The 19,171-nt window shown below is 40.4% G+C and overlaps 1 protein-coding gene and 1 long non-coding RNA gene across 2 annotated transcripts; both read left to right on the top strand.

Moving 5' to 3' along the window:
* Positions 1 to 64: 64 nt before the first annotated feature.
* Positions 65 to 14,708, top strand: LOC124142296 (tether containing UBX domain for GLUT4-like). Its single transcript, XM_046510695.2, has 18 exons — positions 65 to 166; positions 619 to 677; positions 1,064 to 1,276; positions 1,730 to 1,811; positions 2,159 to 2,232; positions 2,668 to 3,154; positions 4,041 to 4,172; positions 4,719 to 4,765; positions 4,971 to 4,995; positions 5,474 to 5,543; positions 6,027 to 6,102; positions 8,153 to 8,301; positions 11,176 to 11,238; positions 11,957 to 12,009; positions 12,507 to 12,558; positions 13,131 to 13,203; positions 13,527 to 13,666; positions 14,354 to 14,708. Exons 1-18 carry the CDS (start codon positions 89 to 91, stop codon positions 14,362 to 14,364), a joined length of 1,884 nt encoding a protein of 627 aa, XP_046366651.2. The 5' UTR covers positions 65 to 88; the 3' UTR covers positions 14,365 to 14,708.
* Positions 14,709 to 15,653: 945 nt separating this feature from the next.
* Positions 15,654 to 17,017, top strand: LOC124142297. Its single transcript, XR_007219992.1, has 2 exons — positions 15,654 to 16,605; positions 16,681 to 17,017. It is a non-coding gene; the product is annotated as an uncharacterized LOC124142297 (long non-coding RNA).
* Positions 17,018 to 19,171: the final 2,154 nt, after the last annotated feature.

Genomic DNA, 19,171 nt, shown 5'->3' with positions numbered 1-19,171 from the left:
GACATTTCATTGGGTCTGATAAATCGATTGGCCAATAAATGTACGTGTAACAAACCAGGAGGAAGGGCAGATAACTCTAAGAAAAGTAATGGCGACGGTGCAAGTGCTTTGCCCGAATGGGCGACGTCAAAATGTTAAAATAACACCTAATTCAAAACTTTTACAAGTGAGTTAAACACCGTAGTCTAAAATTTTCTGACCACACACACCACTGTTGTCTAAGCGACATAATCAACAAACCCTGTCAAAGTTTATTTCTGCAAAGTCACGTTTCCGTGATTTTAGAACAACAAAGATTGGACCCGGAGATGATTTTGAAAATAAATTACTTTTACTTATGTAAATTTCCGGAAGAAATGTCAAACGTAGCAGAAAGACGTAGCAGAACATCACTGGTACAGAGTATATGCTCAAAAACAGGAATGTTAACTGATGACATGATTTTTTAAATTACCATATTTTGTCATGTATTCAAATGTATGCAGTCAAAACACAACTGTATTGGTCATTGTTTTATTACACAATAATATGCAATTAAATTAATTATATTGAATATATTTGTGACGAATCGTACAATATCTATTGATAACACATTAATAAGATTTTTGCCAACACAAGGTACTTGAAGAAGTGTGCAAGAAGCAAGGCTTCATTCCAGCAGAAGACTATAAACTTGTGTAAGTTCATAGCATAACTTGTTTTAAACAATTGGATATATATGACTCCAGTTTGATTACATCTTGTCAAAAAAGCAATCGTTTCCTGTTGATTGAAGACAAAATAATAATTCACACAAGGAACACAAACTATTTCCCCAGTAGATTGTACTTGGTCACCTGATTGTGGAAAAAGTAGTTGATATATATCAATTTTTATGTAAAATGGTCTGTGGAAATATCACAGCTGACAAAACACACATATATCATCATACAATCACTTTAGGAAATTAACATTCTTTAAGTTACAAAGATGGATATAGTGAAACATAGTGTTAGTTTGTTATCAATTTGCATATGTTTGTATGCAATGTGACATTTTCACATTTTGATAACTTCTTTGACAGCCATGGCAGGAAGGATCTTGATTTGAGCCTCTCTTTTCGATATGCAAACCTTCCAAACAACGCAAAGTTGGAACTTCAAAAACTGGAAAAGTCTAGGGCAGAGGAAAATGTTGGAATTGCTCTTCAGCTTAAATCAGGTCAGAGGCTGCAGCATTCGTTTCTTCCCGGTACAAGCCTGTGGGATATTCTTCAGCACTGGGAGGCACAGTCTGGGTGAGTAGATGACATGGAGGGCTAACAACTTGAAGACGCTGGGTGTGACGCAGTGCTTGTTTCGTCGAGTTGTCCTTAACATCATTCTATGAAGTGATAATTGAGTTACAACTTTTGTGATTCCCATACTTTAACACAGACTTTTGATAATTATAGCCGTAAGGTTGCTTTGTTGGAGACTGGACGATGCAGGATAGGGAAAGTTCAGTAATGGAGCGATCTCAGTAGTATCAGTCTCAGTAAAAGAAATTATCTATTGTTATTAAGTCAATGATCAAAGTTAGGTTATTTTGTATATGTGGGTAAGTGTGTTTAGGTTGTACATTTTTTTGATAAAATAAACATTTATGATTATGACTACATAAAAGTATGAAAATATGCAAATGTTGCAGATATTGATGTCTGGGTACTTCGCTTGAAATTTATTATTTGGTTAACTATCCACGATTTCAGAGAGCATGCAGGCAAGCTGACAGTTGTTGACACTAGTCAGACACCACCAACTCATCCAGTGTGTATCTACATGACGGAAGAGGTCAGTACAGCTGTTTATCATAAAAAATGTTATACAAAGTGAATTCTTGATAAAAGGAGAGATGAGGTTGGTATGAACTTAAAACTCATACAGATATATGGTATCTGATCCTCTGTTCATCCACACAAAGTTGGGAAATTGTCAAAAATGCTCTCTTTTTCTGCACTATTGTTATGATAGTGCTCATAATAACCCATGTTGCTAAGAAACATGAGTGGAACCCAAGGATTTTTTGTCCATAATTGTTACAGGTAGCACATATACTTAAAAAAAGTCTTTCTGTTGAGTAGATGGAACCAGGGGTATCCTTTTGTGGTTTGCGTTATGATGCTATTTTTCTGATCTAGGTGATTGGTGAGTGCGCTCTGCAATCCACAACGTTACGCAAACTTGGACTTACAGGAGGCAAGGCTGTCATAAGGTGGGGTAATGATTCAAACCAAATTGTTGTACTGAAAATTAAGTATATGTAAAAGACTGAGACAAATTACCTGGAGTTCTGGCAGTGGGTGTTGTGTGGAACAAACACTGTTGGGGATGATAAAGACATTAATATTCTGTATGGGTTTTCTGCATTGGTGTGGGTTTATTCAACGCATCTTTGAAAGAAAATGCAAGACTGTTTAGGGACTGGACATTTATTATTGGGGGTGATGGTGTGAGATTAGGGATTGGGGGGTGGAGGAAATATAAATGTTACATGAAATATTAAATGGGGTGAATTGGGAGGGAGCGGGGGGTGTCAGCAAAATATGATATGGTCAAAAGACCAATCCCAGCCGCCCACCCACCCCTATAATAAATAACCAGTCCCTTAAGTGACCGGTCACTTGACTTTGGAACGTTACTTTTGTAGACTTGTCCATCGCCCAGTTGAAGACTCTGTTATAGCAGGATTAATAGCCAAAGCAGACAAGGAGAAAGTAAAGGAGGCTCGTCTTAGAGAAATTGCAGCAAGGAAACATGCTGAAATGCAGGAAAGTTCATCATTGGAGAGTCAGGCAGCAGCGCCATCTGGTGGCAGTAGCAGGGTGATCCCAGAGAGACTGGAAACCAATATGGAGGCAGACATTTGTGATAACAAGGAGACAAGGAGTGAAACAAGTTTGTCTGGTCAGGAAGCAATGGAGGTAGACACTGCTGCATCTGTGATGTCTGTGTCCACTGGGGATGCTAGTGATTCCAATGCGATATGTAACAGTGGACAGAGCAGTGTACGGAGCCAGAATCAAGTACCTGCCAATGGACAGAGTAGCATTGAGCAGCTGCGGAGTATGAACATACCAGGTGTGGAGATCTTCACACCGGATGATTTCAATGATCTGCCACCAGATCAACAACGGGTAAATCATGTTGACAGTTATACTCACTGTTTCTTATTCAAGAAATGGACACATTCATATGGTCCATAATTGTTCAAGTTTCAAGTATCTTAGACAGCAGAATTTTGTGTGTGAAATGTGATTTTGAATATATCATAATCATTATGCTAATGCCAGTTGCAGGACAACAATAAGGTATGTATGATTGGATTGGAAGGTTGGGTTTGATCCCTGGCTGCGTCATACCAAAAGACATTAAGGCTAAAAAAAATAATAGTCTTGGTTTTCAGGCACTGCCCACATCATCATAAAGTTCATTGCACGTTTCCTTTTTGTGTCCATTTTCAATTTTTTGTTTTCATTGTGATTAAGATTAAGGACTTTTTAAAAAAATTTAAAAATGGAAACAAAACAAAACATGCGGCAGACTTTATGATGATGCAGGTGGTGCCTGAGAACCAAGACAATTATTTTTTTTAGCCTTAAAGATTTTACTTATTTTTACCCTGCCTGACACTCGGCATTAAGGGGATAAAACAAGGACTGGTCATTGGTACGAACTAGTACACCAGACACATGCACACTTTATTACGGGCTTGTGCTGTGATAATTCTAGTAGTAATATAATGCTGACTGCATGTAACATGTTGCATCTTGTGTGAATGTCTTCAACTACAATTGGGGAGGTCAGGTAGCCTAGTGGTTAAAGCGCTGGCTTGTCACGCCGAAGACCCGGGTTTGATTCTCCACTTGGGTACAATGTTTGAAGTCTATTTCTGGTGTCCCCGCCATGATATTGCTGGAATATTGCTAAAAGCAGCGTAAAACAAAACTCGCTCACTTCAACTACAATTCTACCAGCTGCAGTTTGATAGTGTATACAGCATGGCTACATGTTTCTCTCCAGTTGGCCCGCGCCCTTGCTCAGCGGATGATGCAGCGTCTCATTGGGGGGTCAGTACAGATGCCGTCCAGTCAGAATGCTGCAGCCGCAAGACCCAGACAAGCACTGCCACAACCACAATTCACAGACTTCAAGGTCACCCATCTATTGTCATTTGTCCCTCTTTACAATAACGATCAACATCAGATCAGTTACCCAGTTACTCAGAATAACTTGCAGAGTCTTCCACTGCTTTTCCTGTATATATATCATATACCGTATTCGACGTAATAAGCGCCCATGGCGATATTTGCTAATATATTGGCTAGTGAACAATCTCAATTAGCACCCCTTCCGATTGATCAATGTACACAAGACTTATTTATTCGTGTATAATACGCACTCGTGTGTTATATGTACCCTTAATTATGGGCATTTAAGTCCTGGAAAAATCTATCTGTCGTATATAAACATTTCAGGCTGTCAGCATAAACCACGAAATCTACTATCTTATAACTCTGATTTTTTCCCCAAAATAATAATCTAATTAGAGCCCCCTATTTCTAATTTTGAGAGCGCCCTGGGCACTTATTACGTCGAATACGGTATGTGATCTTAATATCTAGCATAATTTCAGAATTGGATGACAGGGGTATCACATTTTGACTGTATTCATCCTTTTTCAATGTGGTATAATTCCAGTTCCCAGAGTCTTCCAAGGGGAAATCTGTCTACTCCAATGAACTAAGGTATTGTCAGGTGTATCATGCGTTTCAAATCTTAGAAAAAAACTCAGTCATGTTTTTTAGCATGTCTATGCTGACTCTGTATATAATAATGCTAACAAACCTTGGAAATGTGAAGATCGCTGTACTTCCATCTATTCTGAGGCTAGCTGATGCTAATCAAAGACTAGGCTGTTTGTGACAAAGATTGTTATATTTTATCTTTCAGTGATGTGAACCGAGAGGAATTCAAGGTATGTTCACATTCTTCACGTAAATGTTGTCCACATTTTGATAACGGTCATGGATATCTTTTGATTTGTCTTGAAATTTTTAAGTTGTAGGTCGTATCAGGAAATTGTGACAAAGGAAAGATATTTGAAATGTCTAATAAATGTGTAGTGGATAAGAAGGTTATATATTTGTTATGTACATAGAGAAACGAGTTTTGCTGTATTCATCGGAACACTGTAGACCTATTTCCCACCCTATAAATGTTTTAAACCTTTTTCGAATGACATTACACGTGGAAATAAGAACTTATGCCTCGCCTCAATGCATACCTCAGTCTCCCCATCCCTCTTTAGAATGGAAATATGATACACTAGATGGTTGTGGATGCATCTGAACTCCTATATGCATATTTTATTAATACACGAAAACATGAAAGGATATGGACAGAAGAGTATTTGTTTTCTCAACCAGCATCAACTTTCTGCTGATGTGTTTCAGCCTTGTGACAGAGAAACTGTGTTGTTTGACTTGGATGTGCCTGTTGCTAGTTCTCAGCCTGGGACAGATGGTACGTGGGGCTCTGTATCTGTGTAAACATAAACTTATTGTTGGTGTTCTGTAGTAATTTTGACAAATAATTGTCTTTAAAACAAACACCCTAAAAAATCTTCTGCAAGACTCAGGCATTTGCAGCCAAAAATGTTCAGTATGATGTATTAGAAAACAATACAGTGGCTGAAAACTACTAATTACAATGGCTGATATAACAGATTGTCTTTGACATTGGTAGAGACTTCTTTGTCTTGTTAATCGACATGTTTGTAGTGTATAAATGCCAACAAGAATATGTGTTGTCAAACCAAGATAATCCAACAGATTTGTTGTCAAAACAATCTAATTAACAACCTTGTTGTCAAAAACCTGGCTTGTCGTCCATTTTAAGCCTATCAAATGCTAATTGGCATGTGCAACAATAACTAAGGAATTGAAGAGTTGACTGTTGGTGATGTTGCCATGGTAACAAGTTACAGAAATTAGACTCCTTTCACAGCTGATCTGCCTGATGACTTCTTTGATGTCACCGATGCAGATGTTCGGAAAATGATGGTCGACCTCCAGAAAAATGTGTAAGTTACTGTCTATTGTTATCTAAAGTCAAGAAAATGCCTTTGTATATTTTTGCAGAATTGTTGCTGTGAACGTTTACGTTCTGGAATGGAATTCAAAGTAATTTGTGTTGGCCTGTGTGCTAATCTATTCATTCTGTCGTTTATGTATTACTGCATCTGTGCTACTCAAAAGATGTCAAAGAACACCCAATTAACTACAATGAAATTTTGACTAAAATTAATGTAATACATTACAAACATAAGTCCAGATAAAAAATGAACACCTTTTTATAACCAGATAGTATAATAATGGGATTAAATTACGTAATTCAGTTTAGATTTGTGACAGGTATTTCCGGTGTTACATGATTGTTGTGATCAGCTGATGATGTTTTTTGAGAAGGGGAAAACTCTGTGTCATTGGAAAACTTGAATTTATTAAAAATGTAAGTAAATATTAGGAGCCATGCATCATGATGCATTACTGCGGGCTATAACCATGTTATCGCTATATTGAAGAGCACAATAGCGAGGGACCACTGTATTGTAATATGAAAGAATCAAGGTGTTCTCTAACTTCTCTTGAGTAATAAATATATTGTGAAATGAAATGTTTTTTACCTGGCTCTTTGCTTGGCAAGTTTTATTGATGTCAGTTTTCTTTAGTGTGGCTAGCCTAACAGCATCTCAGAGTATATTCTGACTCCTATTTTGTAAATAGAAAATGTCACCCTAGTGTCTTTTGATATCAAATATATCTACACAGATCAATAAAAATTTGGAAAACTCTGAGGTTGCAGAAGAGTTTGAACTGTTAAAGTGTTGATATCAAAAGACAAGAGCGTGAGAGTCTTTTTACCATCCAACATTCTTCGTCATGTTTCAGGTTGTAAACCGTAATATGTAGTACCTAAGTGTAAAAAGTACTGCTAACCAGCTTCTGTTGCAGAGAGATTATAGTGATGTCATTTCATTGTGATGAAATGGTAACCGATGATGTCCCAATGGTCTGCAAAGCATTGTGATGCAATTTCACTGAAGCAATACCTCCTGTTGGGACCAGTTTTAGATGATAAATCAATGTAACAGTTAATGATCACCATAATTATAAAAATTGTCTCCGTTCTACACATGGTACTACAGCATCTTGAACTAGACTGGAGACAGGCACCAGGCCGTAGACCCCAGGCCCTCTCAAGAGCCCATCAAACTTTGACTACATGACTATAATCAGTGACAATCCAATAATGTTTCCTAATTATCCCCCGCCCAACAAAGTTGGTGGGGGATATAGTAACGGGCTCCATCCGTCCGTCCATCCGTCCGTCCGTCCGTCACGTTTCGTTTCCGGAGCATAACTCAGAAACCGTTCAATATTTTTTCATGAAACTTTGCAGGTCTGTCAAGTACATGCTGAACTGGTGCCGTTTGCTATTTAGAAATTTTAGAAATTTTTATTTTTTACGTTTCCATGGCAACAAGATGGACTTAGGTTCCAAATTCTTCTTTTTTTTACAATGTCCATGACAAGTTCCACCTCGGTTAAAAAAGGTTAGGGTTTGTTTAGACTTAATTATGTCATAAATTCTGCAACAGGGGTGGGGGATATAGCCACGTTAGTTGCAAACTCTTGTTCTTCTACAGTTCCTCCTTAAGAGGCCAAATTTAGGATTGTGGGGTTCCCTGTCCCGGGTAGGTTTCCTCATGCCTGTAAGAGCAGACTTGGATTCACCACGTTTGCTGTGTCCTGCCTGGACTATGAATGTGGTGGTCTTGGACACAGTAATAAATCTGTAGCTGGAATAAAACTGACTGTGGCATGAAACAACATTCACTCACTCAGTTTTGTGAAGGAGTTGAGAAGTATATATACCAATGCATTACAAACAACCCCTTTGTGTAACTTTTAGCGTATGGTTTGATCGACTACTTGTAGTTCTGGCCATATACTTAACAGGTTGTTGCATAAGATATTGTCGGTAATGTCATGCCAAGTAACCATGAAAGAAATACCTCCTGTGGTTTTGGATTGAGATGAGATTGTTCATCAGATGATCCTGTGTTGCAGGGACTGCCAGGCCGACGCCCCCCTGATGACACAGGCCATGCGGCAGGCCAGGCTGGAGGAGAGATACAGCAAGTACAAGAAGGTGGTCATCCGGGTCCAGTTTCCGGACAAACTGGTGCTTCAGGGGATGTTCAGACCCAGGGAAACTGGTCAGTTGGTTGGATAGGACTTGGTGGTCAGTTGGTTGGATAGGACTTGGTGGTCAGTTGGTTGGATAGGACTTGGTGGTCAGTTGGTTGGCTAGGACTTGGTGGTCAGTTGGTTGGATAGGACTTGGTGGTCAGTTGGTTGGATAGGACTTGGTGGTCAGTTGGTTGGATAGGACTTGGGGATCAGTTGTTTAGATAGGACTTGGTGGTCAGTTGGGTGGATAGGACTTGGTGGTCAGTTGGTTGGATAGGACTTGGGGATCAGTTGGTTGGATAGGACTTGTGGCCAGTTGGTTGGATAGGACTTGGGGATCAGTTGTTTAGATAGGACTTGGTGGTCAGTTGGGTGGATAGGACTTGGTGGTCAGTTGGTTGGATAGGACTTGGGGATCAGTTGGTTGGATAGGACTTGGGGATCAGTTGGTTGGATAGGACTTGGTGGTCAGTTGTTTAGATAGGACTTGGTGGTCAGTTGGTTGGATAGGACTTGGGGATCAGTTGTTTAGATAGGACTTGGTGGTCAGTTGGTTGGATAGGACTTGGTGGTCAGTTGGTTGGATAGGACTTGGTGGTCAGTTGTTTAGATAGGACTTGGTGGTCAGTTGTTTAGATAGGACTTGGGGATCAGTTGGTTGGATAGGACTTGGTGGTCAGTTGGTTGGATAGGACTTGGTGGTCAGTTGGTTGGATAGGACTTGGTGGTCAGTTGGTTGGATAGGACTTTGTGGTCAGTTGGTTGGATAGGACTTGGGGATCAGTTGGTTGGATAGGACTTGGGGATCAGTTGTTTAGATAGGACTTGGTGGTCAGTTGGTTGGATAGGACTTGGGGATCAGTTGGTTGGATAGGACTTGGGGATCAGTTGGTTGGATAGGACTTGGGGATCAGTTGTTTAGATAGGACTTGGTGGTCAGTTGGGTGGATAGGACTTGGTGGTCAGTTGGGTGGATAGGACTTGGGGATCAGTTGTTTAGATATGACTTGGGGATCAGTTGGTTGGATAGGACTTGGTGGTCAGTTGGGTGGATAGGACTTGGTGGTCAGTTGGTTGGATGGGACTTGGTGGTCAGTTGGGTGGATAGGACTTGTGGCCAGTTGGTTGGATAGGACTTGGGGATCAGTTGTTTAGATAGGACTTGGTGGTCAGTTGGTTGGATAGGACTTGGTGGTCAGTTGGGTGGATAGGATTTGGGGGTCAGTTGGTTGGATAGGACTTGGTGGTCAGTTGGTTGGATGGGACTTGGTGGTCAGTTGGGTGGATAGGACTTGTGGCCAGTTGGTTGGATAGGACTTGGGGATCAGTTGTTTAGATAGGACTTGGTGGTCAGTTGGTTGGATAGGACTTGGTGGTCAGTTGGGTGGATAGGACTTGGGGGTCAGTTGGTTGGATAGGACCTGTGGCCAGTTGGTTGGATAGGACTTGGGGATCAGTTGTTTAGATAGGACTTGGTGGTCAGTTGGTTGGATAGGACTTGGTGGTCAGTTGGTTGGATAGGACTTGGTGGTCAGTTGGTTAGATAGGACTTGGTGGTCAGTTGGTTGGATAGGACTTGGGGGTCAGTTGGGTGGATAGGACTTAGTGGTCAGTTGGTTGGATAGGACTTGGTGGTCAGTTGGGTGGATAGGACTTGGTGGTCAGTTGGGTGGATAGGACTTGGTGGTCAGTTGGGTGGATAGGACTTGGGGATCAGTTGTTTAGATAGGACTTGGTGGTCAGTTGGTTGGATAGGACTTGGTGGTCAGTTGGTTGGATAGGACTTGGGGATCAGTTGTTTAGATAGGACTTGGTGGTCAGTTGGTTGGATAGGACTTGGTGGTCAGTTGGGTGGATAGGACTTGGGGGTCAGTTGGTTGGATAGGACTTGGTGGTCAGTTGGGTGGATAGGACTGGGGGGTCAGTTGGTTGGATAGGACTTGGTGGTCAGTTGGTTGGATGGGACTTGGTGGTCAGTTGGTTGGATAGGACTTGGGGATCAGTTGTTTAGATAGGACTTGGTGGTCAGTTGGTTGGATAGGACTTGGTGGTCAGTTGGGTGGATAGGACTGGGTGGTCAGTTGGTTGGATAGGACTTGGTGGTCAGTTGGTTGGATAGGACTTGGTGGTCAGTTGGGTGGATAGGACTTGGGGATCAGTTGGTTGGATAGGACTTGGTGGTCAGTTGGTTGGATAGGACTTGGGGATCAGTTGGTTGGATAGGACTTGGGGATCAGTTGGTTGGAAAGGACTTGTCTGTTGGCCAGGGGTTGTTCAGAGTTATCATAGAAATGTTTAACATTCACACTTCGCTTGCTGTTTTGGTTCCTGTAACCCTTGAATATCTGCTATTGTGGAATCTATATTGGAATGACGCGAAAAATTAATGTCATGTTCATTTCATATCACCATGGTGATAAATCAAGCACTGACGTTCTTTGCAGTATGTCTGTAGATGTCCTGGTGGGAGTGTAAGGTTGGTAACTGTCAGGAACACAACATTATTGGACTCCACACTGCGTTTTGGTCCTGAAACTACAGGATTGTTTATGTTGAAAAGTCCTTTGACCCAGCAATAATTCGCTGTTTTGGGCCCGTGTACATCCGTGGTAGAATAGGTCTTCAGCAACACAGCCGTAAAAGGCGACTATGCTTGTCGAGATCGGGTGATCAGACTCGCTGACTTGGTTTGATGCATGTCATCATATCCCAATTGATTGGAACAATGCTTTTGATGCCAATCACTGGATTGTCTGGTCCAGATTAGATTATTTATAGACCTCTGGAATACTGCTGAGTGTGGCGTTAAACAACAACAACCAACCAACCAAACAACCCCTGATACAGGATCCACAACCCTAGACTTGTTGTACGTTGTGACATGTTTTATGTTCTTGCAGTGTTTGCTGTTCAGAAGTTTGTTAAAGAACATCTACAGGACAAGACAACCCCGTTCTACCTCTGTAAGTGAACACCATAACAGGTGCTCCTTCACCATCACAAAATCTTGAGGGACTGGTCATTTATTAAATGTGAACATGAACACTGTTAAGTAAAATATGGGCGTCATGAAGATATGATACAGTCCTAAGACCAATCTCTTTCACACACAGACACACAGACACAGACAGACATGCACGCATGCATGCACGCACGCACGCACGCACTTGCCAAATAACATCAATAAGTTCATCTTTATTGAAATAATAATTTATTTCACTATGTTAATTACAACCATAAAAAAAACAAGCCTCTTATGATAGAAGTTGATTGAAGCACCCTGAAAATGACTTAGTTTGTCTGGGGATCATGAGGACGATAACTCCACACATGACAATTTCTTTTGTCTGGAACATGTTGAAAATAACTTCACAATTATGTGTAAAAATCAACAACATATACAGTTGTGTCATGGTTGAAATGTTATTGATACTTGTGTAATGCTGATCATTATCTTCTTGTGTAACTACACGTTTAGGGGAGGGCGATGAACAAACTACACAATCATCAGTGTTTTATGACATGAACTATTTCTATCATTATGATCATGTGACATTGTTTATAATGAGGGACTGATCATTTGGTATTGGGTATTGGGGTGGTAGACACAGCCAAATTAGGGGGGGATGCAAAATTTGAACTATTTCTTTCATCATTATGATCATGTGACATTGTTTACAGATACCACACCACCCAAGTGTGTTCTCAAAGACAGGAGCTCCACTCTCATTGAGGTGAGGTATCACGTAGGGATAGCCTTGCAGCATGGGTAATGATGTAACAGATTGAACCCCGTTGATCTGGGGTCTGTTCCATGAAGCTATGTTAGTGCGACCATTGTTGTAAGTCTGTTTTAAAGTATTGGGACCTCGGCAAATAAAATTCCAAGTAAAATCATTAAAGTATACAAATTTCTGGATTGGCAAGTCATAAGTATCTGGTAAATTTAGATTCTATATAGACATTCCAAACAGTAACTGATCAGAAAGCAGAGTAGCTGGACACAGGGCCTGCTTTTACTGTATACAGATCTATGTGTATGCTTTGTCAGATTTGTTGGAATCAAAATTCTACATTAAGAAAATAAATGTGTCATCATGCTTGATATTGTATACCCATCTTTAATTGTCAAGCCAGCCACGATTACTATGATTATTACGTAGACGCGAGGTCAGGGGAGAGAACTGTGTAATGCCTCTCTATCTGGTCACTGCATGCTCTGTTCCTGCAGGCTCATCTAGTCCCCGCTACACGTATCTACTTCGGCTGTGAGGTTGCCAAAGGTACATATTTAATATATGTTTGACATCTGGAAAGGGATAAACTATTTGTTTTAAGCTCTTGAACCATTATAACTACAACTTGAAAAGGGCAAATATTTCTATACTAGAGTATAGTGGCTAGGTAAATATGATTTGATTAACATCGGATATAAACAGAATTAATGTTGTGTCAGCAGGGATTTATCTTCAAAGAAAGTTGAAATTGTGAATACATGTAGAAATTTATTTTGTTTGATTTTGGATTATTTTTGAGATTCTTATTTTCTTAAATTCACAAGTATTTTCTCAAGCATTGAATGCAGTAATGCCAAACTGAACATTCAAGCCTGTTCTTCTTTATTGGTCCGGTTAATGGTGAAATACAAGTCACATGACAAGAGTCATTAGTTATAACTTTAATAACATGATTTGGAAATTTGTATTTCCAATTTGGGATTTGTTTCTGATATTTATATAACTGCTGACTTGGGGGCTCTTGAGCAGATCTAGATAAATCCCTGGATTTCTAATACTACTACATGTATGCTACTGATGATATTAGATGTGTGATCAGGGGTATGTACTGTCTGTAGACCACCATCTCTCTGAAGCTGTGAGGGCTGAGATCTCCACACGAACACAGGCAGAACAACTGGCATTCAAGAGGTAAAATGGGCAGATAACTCTGTTCAGCTCCAAGTACCTGGAATGAAGGGACATGGGACAACATTGTAATTTCTAAATTTAAAAATGAATAAAGCAACAATGAAAGTGTGATTTCCAAAAGAGGTTGTTTAGAGTGGGTTTGAAATGTTGATGATAGATACAAAGTGATATCCTGTTGTAGTTTACGTTTGATTTAGCTTTGAGATAAAGGATGGGAGTGTACAATGTTTGTGAGGTACGGAAATAAGATAAGAAGAAATGGTGGTACCAAAATGGGACAGCTAAGAACATGACAAGACATGGTTGTCCTTATCCTGTTTCAGCCTTCCAAGCGTCGAGTCAAGTTCCTCGGAAACAGCAGGACCAGAGTCAGCGGCATCAACATCAAGGACGGAGTCATCAAGAGCAGGGTCATCGTCGGGGGCACAGTCCGGAGGGAAAGCACCCAAGTGGCTCAAACTTGGTCAGTGGCACTGGTCAACACTGCTGTTGGTTATAGAGTGATTCCCACTGATGATTAACAGGCTGTTGATTCAATGTGTTCAACTACTGAACTATTGTGACAATGACTTTGGAAGGGGCGGTCAGGTAGCCTAGTGGTTAGAGTGTTCGCTCGTTAGCCGAAGACCCCGGTTTGATTCCCGACATGGGTACAATGTGTGAAGCTAATTTCTGGTGTCCCCCGCCGTGATATTGCTGGAATATTGCTAAAAGCGGTGTAAAACCATACTCACTCACTCACTCACTCACTCACTCACTCACTTCGGTGAGGGTGGAAAGAGGATCAGGACAAGTTGTTCCATTTTGGTCTTCAGTATTCACCTTTATGCTGATGTGGGGTGGGGGCGGTCAGGTAGCCTAGTGGTTAAAGCGTTCGCCATCATGCCGAAGACCCTGGTTCGATTCCCGACATGGGTACAATGTGTGAAGCCCATTTCTGGTGTCCCCTGCCGTGATATTGCTGGAATATTTCTGAAAGCGGTGTAAAACCATACTCAGTCACTCACTTTGAGCTGATGTTCTTAGCGTGTGTAACATGATGTCATCATGTTTTGTATGAATGTCAAATGACACTTGAAAATTTCGTATTAATTAATTTGATTAGAACTTCATACAGTGTTTGGTAACAAAGTAACATTTTGTGTTCCAGGCAAGAAGTAACCATGGTAATAGTTGCCATGCCTCCATCCTGTCTACAGTCTGTGATGGTTACAGATTCTCCTGTCTGTGACGTCAGTGCTTACATTGGGGGTCACCTCAACCATGCTGGACACAGTGCTATATCATCAGTTCCGTGAAACACTGCAGTAAATCGTACCGTGTATGATGCCTTGTTCCAGACTGTTGTTTTGCAGTAGACTTTTGACAGTCACCATATGCTTTATGTGATATTGCAGAATATTTGAACGAGTTCAGAAGCTTCCATTTTCAACCATAATATGATGCACATCATTTCAGTATGAATAAAATGCAAGTGATTCCAAGGCATTTGATTGGCCAAACAAGCAATATTTTTTGTATTTATGTTTCCATAAACTGAAAAAACAAAGGTCACGCCCACTACCAGACCACTGTTTCCTTATGTGCTCATAATAGAGTGGGTGGGGCTCGTGTTGCATTATTGTGCTGAACGATGTTACTGATTTTGTGTGCTGTCTACAGATTGTAATGCCGTAATAAGCAGTGAGAAACATTGTTACTTTTGATTGATTTATAAGAATTTATTTTAATATATGTTTGCGTTTATTAAGGTATAAATATAGAAGCTGGTGTGCAGACTGCTATCCGGGTTTACTCCATGTCCACACTGGTGTTTATGTATATAACTCCATAAATGCAAACAAATATTGAAGTCAATTCTTGAGAAAGGTACCTTTCTGCTATCGCTTAGCGTTTTGTGATTCTCATGACAAAGATGTTTACCATGGTTTTGGTAAAACAGGTGCTCATATATGGCATGCTGCATATGGAACTTACCTAATCACCAACTGCATGATAATGTTCCAAGTCGGCCATCATGACATTCCTTAATGAAAAGGTATTCAGATAATAGCTTCCCATTTCAACATGGAGGTAGTACACAAGTGTAACAGGTTTTAATTAACCAGCATGTGGATAGCCTGTTATTGGTTGCAGGAGATGTGTTTAAATAATTTGATTTGAGTTAAAATAATTTGATAAGAAGCCTCAATGAATAAGAATAACAAACTTTTAAGTTTCCTTTGAAAATATCATTTGCAACAATTCTAGTATGATGTGAAGATGTGAATAAAGTCTGACCTTTGGTAATGATATAAATAGATTTTCAGCAGATTTCATTACATCAAGTAATTGAGTGAGTTGGGTTCCAGTTATATCACAGCCTGTCAGCTTAATGTGGGAGGAAAGCCCAAAGTGATGCAGGTGTCAGATGTTTACCACTGTAAGCACCCACGAGCAGGGGTATGGGCTTTATGACTGTATTCATACAATCTAGACCATCTATTAGCCATTCCAGAATGTTCTTTTGTTCAGTTTTTAATTTTTTAAGCAAGTATATGGCAAAATATGTTTCAAAGCGTAGTCGCCAGTTTGAACCTCGTGCTGTAAAGCTTGATTAATCTGCCTTCTGATTGGCTAATGTTGACTTCTTATCAGTCATTCCATTGGTCAATCAAAGTTCGCGAAAAGTCGGTCTGTCGTGACCCGTAATGGGATGTCCTCAGATCTTTGTTTGGCAGTAGCGAGAACTAAGATCTGATTTTAATGAGATTGTGTATAGATGTATCTGGGTTATACCTAGGGATTATACACAGGAGTTAATATACTTTGGGGTAACGTTTTATGTGGACTAGGTATATGTAGGGGAAAGTTAGGACAGGGGCAGCAAGGCTATATTGGGGCGTCTAAATACTACTTTGGGGAAACTAGGTTATTTTGGGGGGCAAGTGGGAAGTATGTAGGGATAAACAGGTTACACGTAGCTAGGGATAAACAGGTTACATGTAGTTAAGGATAAACAGGTTACACGTAGCTAGGGATAAACAGGTTACACGTAGCTAGGGATAAACAGTTTACATGTAGTTATGGATAGACAGGTTACAGGTAGCTAGAGATAAAGAGGTTACACGTAGCTAGTGATAAACAGGTTACATGTAGTTATGGATAGACAGGTTACATGTAGCTAGAGATAAACAGGTTACATGTAGCTAGGGATAAACAGGTTACACATAGCTAGGGATAAACAGGTTACATGGAGCTAGGGATAAACAGGTTACATGTAGTTATGGATAGACAGGTTACATGTAGCTAGAGATAAACAGGTTACATGTAGCTAGGGATAAACAGGTTACACATAGCTAGGGATAAACAGGTTACATGGAGCTAGGGATAAACAGGTTACACGTAGCTAGGGATAAACAGGTTACACATAGCTAGGGATAAACAGGTTACATGGAGCTAGGGATAAACAGGTTACACGTAGCTAGGGATAAACAGGTTAAATGTAGCTAGGGGCAGCTTGGGTGTACACTTGATGTTTGTGGGAAACAGTTGTCCTGGATACCTGAGTTCAGACAGGTTGTCATGGTGGACATATGGAGAAAGTGGATGTTTCAGAAGGGATGCTGGCCCTGGGGACAACCCTAGAGAATGTGTGTCTGTACATGGGTGGTTGACCTGGGAAATAAGAATGTGTGCCTGTACCACGTGGCTCTATGATTGGTTGACCAGGGTGATGTCATATGATATAGGATGCGCTGCAACATGATAAAACATTCTTGTGGTATTGACGTCATGTACGAAACCCTATTTGTTAATAAATGTTATCATGATACTGTGAGGTATTGCTATTGATTACTCCCAGCAAGTAGTTCTGAAGCCTCGGTTAGATCCGAAGTAATGTGTGTGTTACTATCATTGCACTGGACTTGTTTGGTATGAATCTGGGACTAATCCCACCACACCATGAAGTATGCACCATACAATGTTGTGTAACTAGTAATAGAAATTCAAATTGGAATTTTGTGTATAGATGTGTAAGCAAATTCGAACTGAATGACGAGAAGACTGACATTTTGTTGGCTGGTTCATCTGCAAATCAAGTTAAAGTTAATGTGGACGCTTTCAGGGCTACAGTGAAACCACAGGAATTCGTTATCGGTCAGTAAATAAAATATATACCCTCAATATGTAATTCTCTACTTACATATAGGGGGTATATATATTTTTATTTACTGACCAATAACGAGTTCCTGTGAGTGAAACGTATAGGAGAGTACATGGATCCAAGCCTTTCAGTGGGAACCGATGTAATCAATCCATGTAGAACATGTTATGTGAGGAACATCACTAATGTGCCCACTTCTGGACATCTGAGGCAACCCATCAATATGAGATCAATGGTGCTGTTCCATTTGACGACTGTAAAAGTCTTTTCGGAAATACAATCAACAGAACAGCAAAACTCCCACTTCTCACCAGTCTTGATTTGCCTCCTTTCGTTACCAGTCTCAGGGAGGGTCGAATACAAGATCCTGTTAATCAAGATCAAGAATATTCAACACTAAGCATCTGTCTTCAAGGTTAAGAGCATTCTTCTTCCAGAAATAAACTACAACTATTTGAGTGTCCAGGTTGGGGATAAATCTGGGAGATGTACGAATAGGATTTGAAATGGACATGGAACTGATGCATGTTCAGCTTCATTTAATTATAAAAATAAGTAGGCATGTATAGACATTGTTGTCTCCCGCTTTCGTAAGAGTGTGAGCCAGCACAGTATCCCTATCAGGTGTGAACGTAGGACTCATGGTGTCGGTTTGAGAGCAGTGAAGCAACAAAGATTAACTTCTCCCCATTCAGTGTCTCAACGTAAACACCCGCTGCACCTATTTGGATTTTGGAACGCGACAGCATTACTAATTGAAAAATAGGGCGATAACCGGAAAAAATACCCCTCTTGCATTGGTAAAATTTATTATGATTACACCTTGAAATTGAATATCAAAGCCCCGCAAAGCCCTGTTATTTAAGCGGGCGACAAAAATGGGGTAGGATACCAAAGTGGCGGAAAGTGTCCCGTATACTGCATCGTGCATGCTATTTGAAGATAACTTATTTGCAAATTCCAGTAATCTAAGTGTTGCTTCATGCGGTATGCTGATTCACTAGGCGTCTGAAGAGGGCCGATAGTTGGTGATGATAATTTGGGACTACTGGACTTACCGGTAATGGACTGGGAAATAAATACATGCAGTCATGATCAAAATGTGTTGTTTTTTCTTATCTGTTCATTTAACGTGACGTCTATTAAAGAAAACCTTCAAGTGGATGTATAAATACATCTTGAAGTTTTATAGACGCCAGTATTTCTCGAAGACATTTCGCTACAATAATGAGAGGAAAACATGCCTTCTTACAGCCACTTCTTGCAAAAGAATTCTTGAGTATATTTTACAAACGCTTTAGTGACTATTGAAGGGGAGTTAGTGAGTGAGTATGGTTTTCACTCTCTTGTCAATATTCTCGTAAAACCACCACAGGGGATACCTGGGCCCCGTTCCACAAAGCGATCTTAGCGCTAAGATGATCGTAACCCCCATACTTTAACATAGGCTTACGACAATCATAGCACTAAGATCGCTTTGTGGAACAGCCCCTAGGATATGCTTCGCGACGAACACGGACTCTCTATGGAATTTCTCACTCTGTCTCTCCTAGGTTGACCAAATGTTGTCCAGACTCCACACTGCGTTTTGGTCCTGAAACTACAGGACTATGTATGTCGGGAGGTCCTTTGACCCAACGATAATTCGCTGTTTTGGACCCGTGTACATCTAGAATAGGTCTTCAGCAACCCCAATCTCATTAAAATCAGATCTTAGTTTTCGCTGCCGTTGTTTTGCGATAGCGAGAACAAAGATCTGATTTTAATGAGATTGTCAGCAACCCATGCCTGCCGTAATGTCATGATGTCAATCACTGGATT

Source organism: Haliotis rufescens, unplaced genomic scaffold, assembly GCF_023055435.1.
Source record: "Haliotis rufescens isolate VD_foot unplaced genomic scaffold, xgHalRufe1.0.p SCAF_11, whole genome shotgun sequence".
NCBI lineage: Eukaryota > Metazoa > Mollusca > Gastropoda > Lepetellida > Haliotidae > Haliotis > Haliotis rufescens.
This window is presented reverse-complemented; position numbering and strand designations above follow the sequence as displayed.

Coding starts and splice junctions, on each gene's coding strand:
- LOC124142296 (XM_046510695.2), top strand. CDS start 89: ATGGCGACGGTGCAAGTGCTTTGCCCGAATGGGCGACGTCAAAATGTT. Junction 1,812..2,158: donor GTATCTACATGACGGAAGAG/GTCAGTACAGCT, acceptor TTTCTGATCTAG/GTGATTGGTGAGTGCGCTCT. Junction 3,155..4,040: donor TGCCACCAGATCAACAACGG/GTAAATCATGTT, acceptor GTTTCTCTCCAG/TTGGCCCGCGCCCTTGCTCA.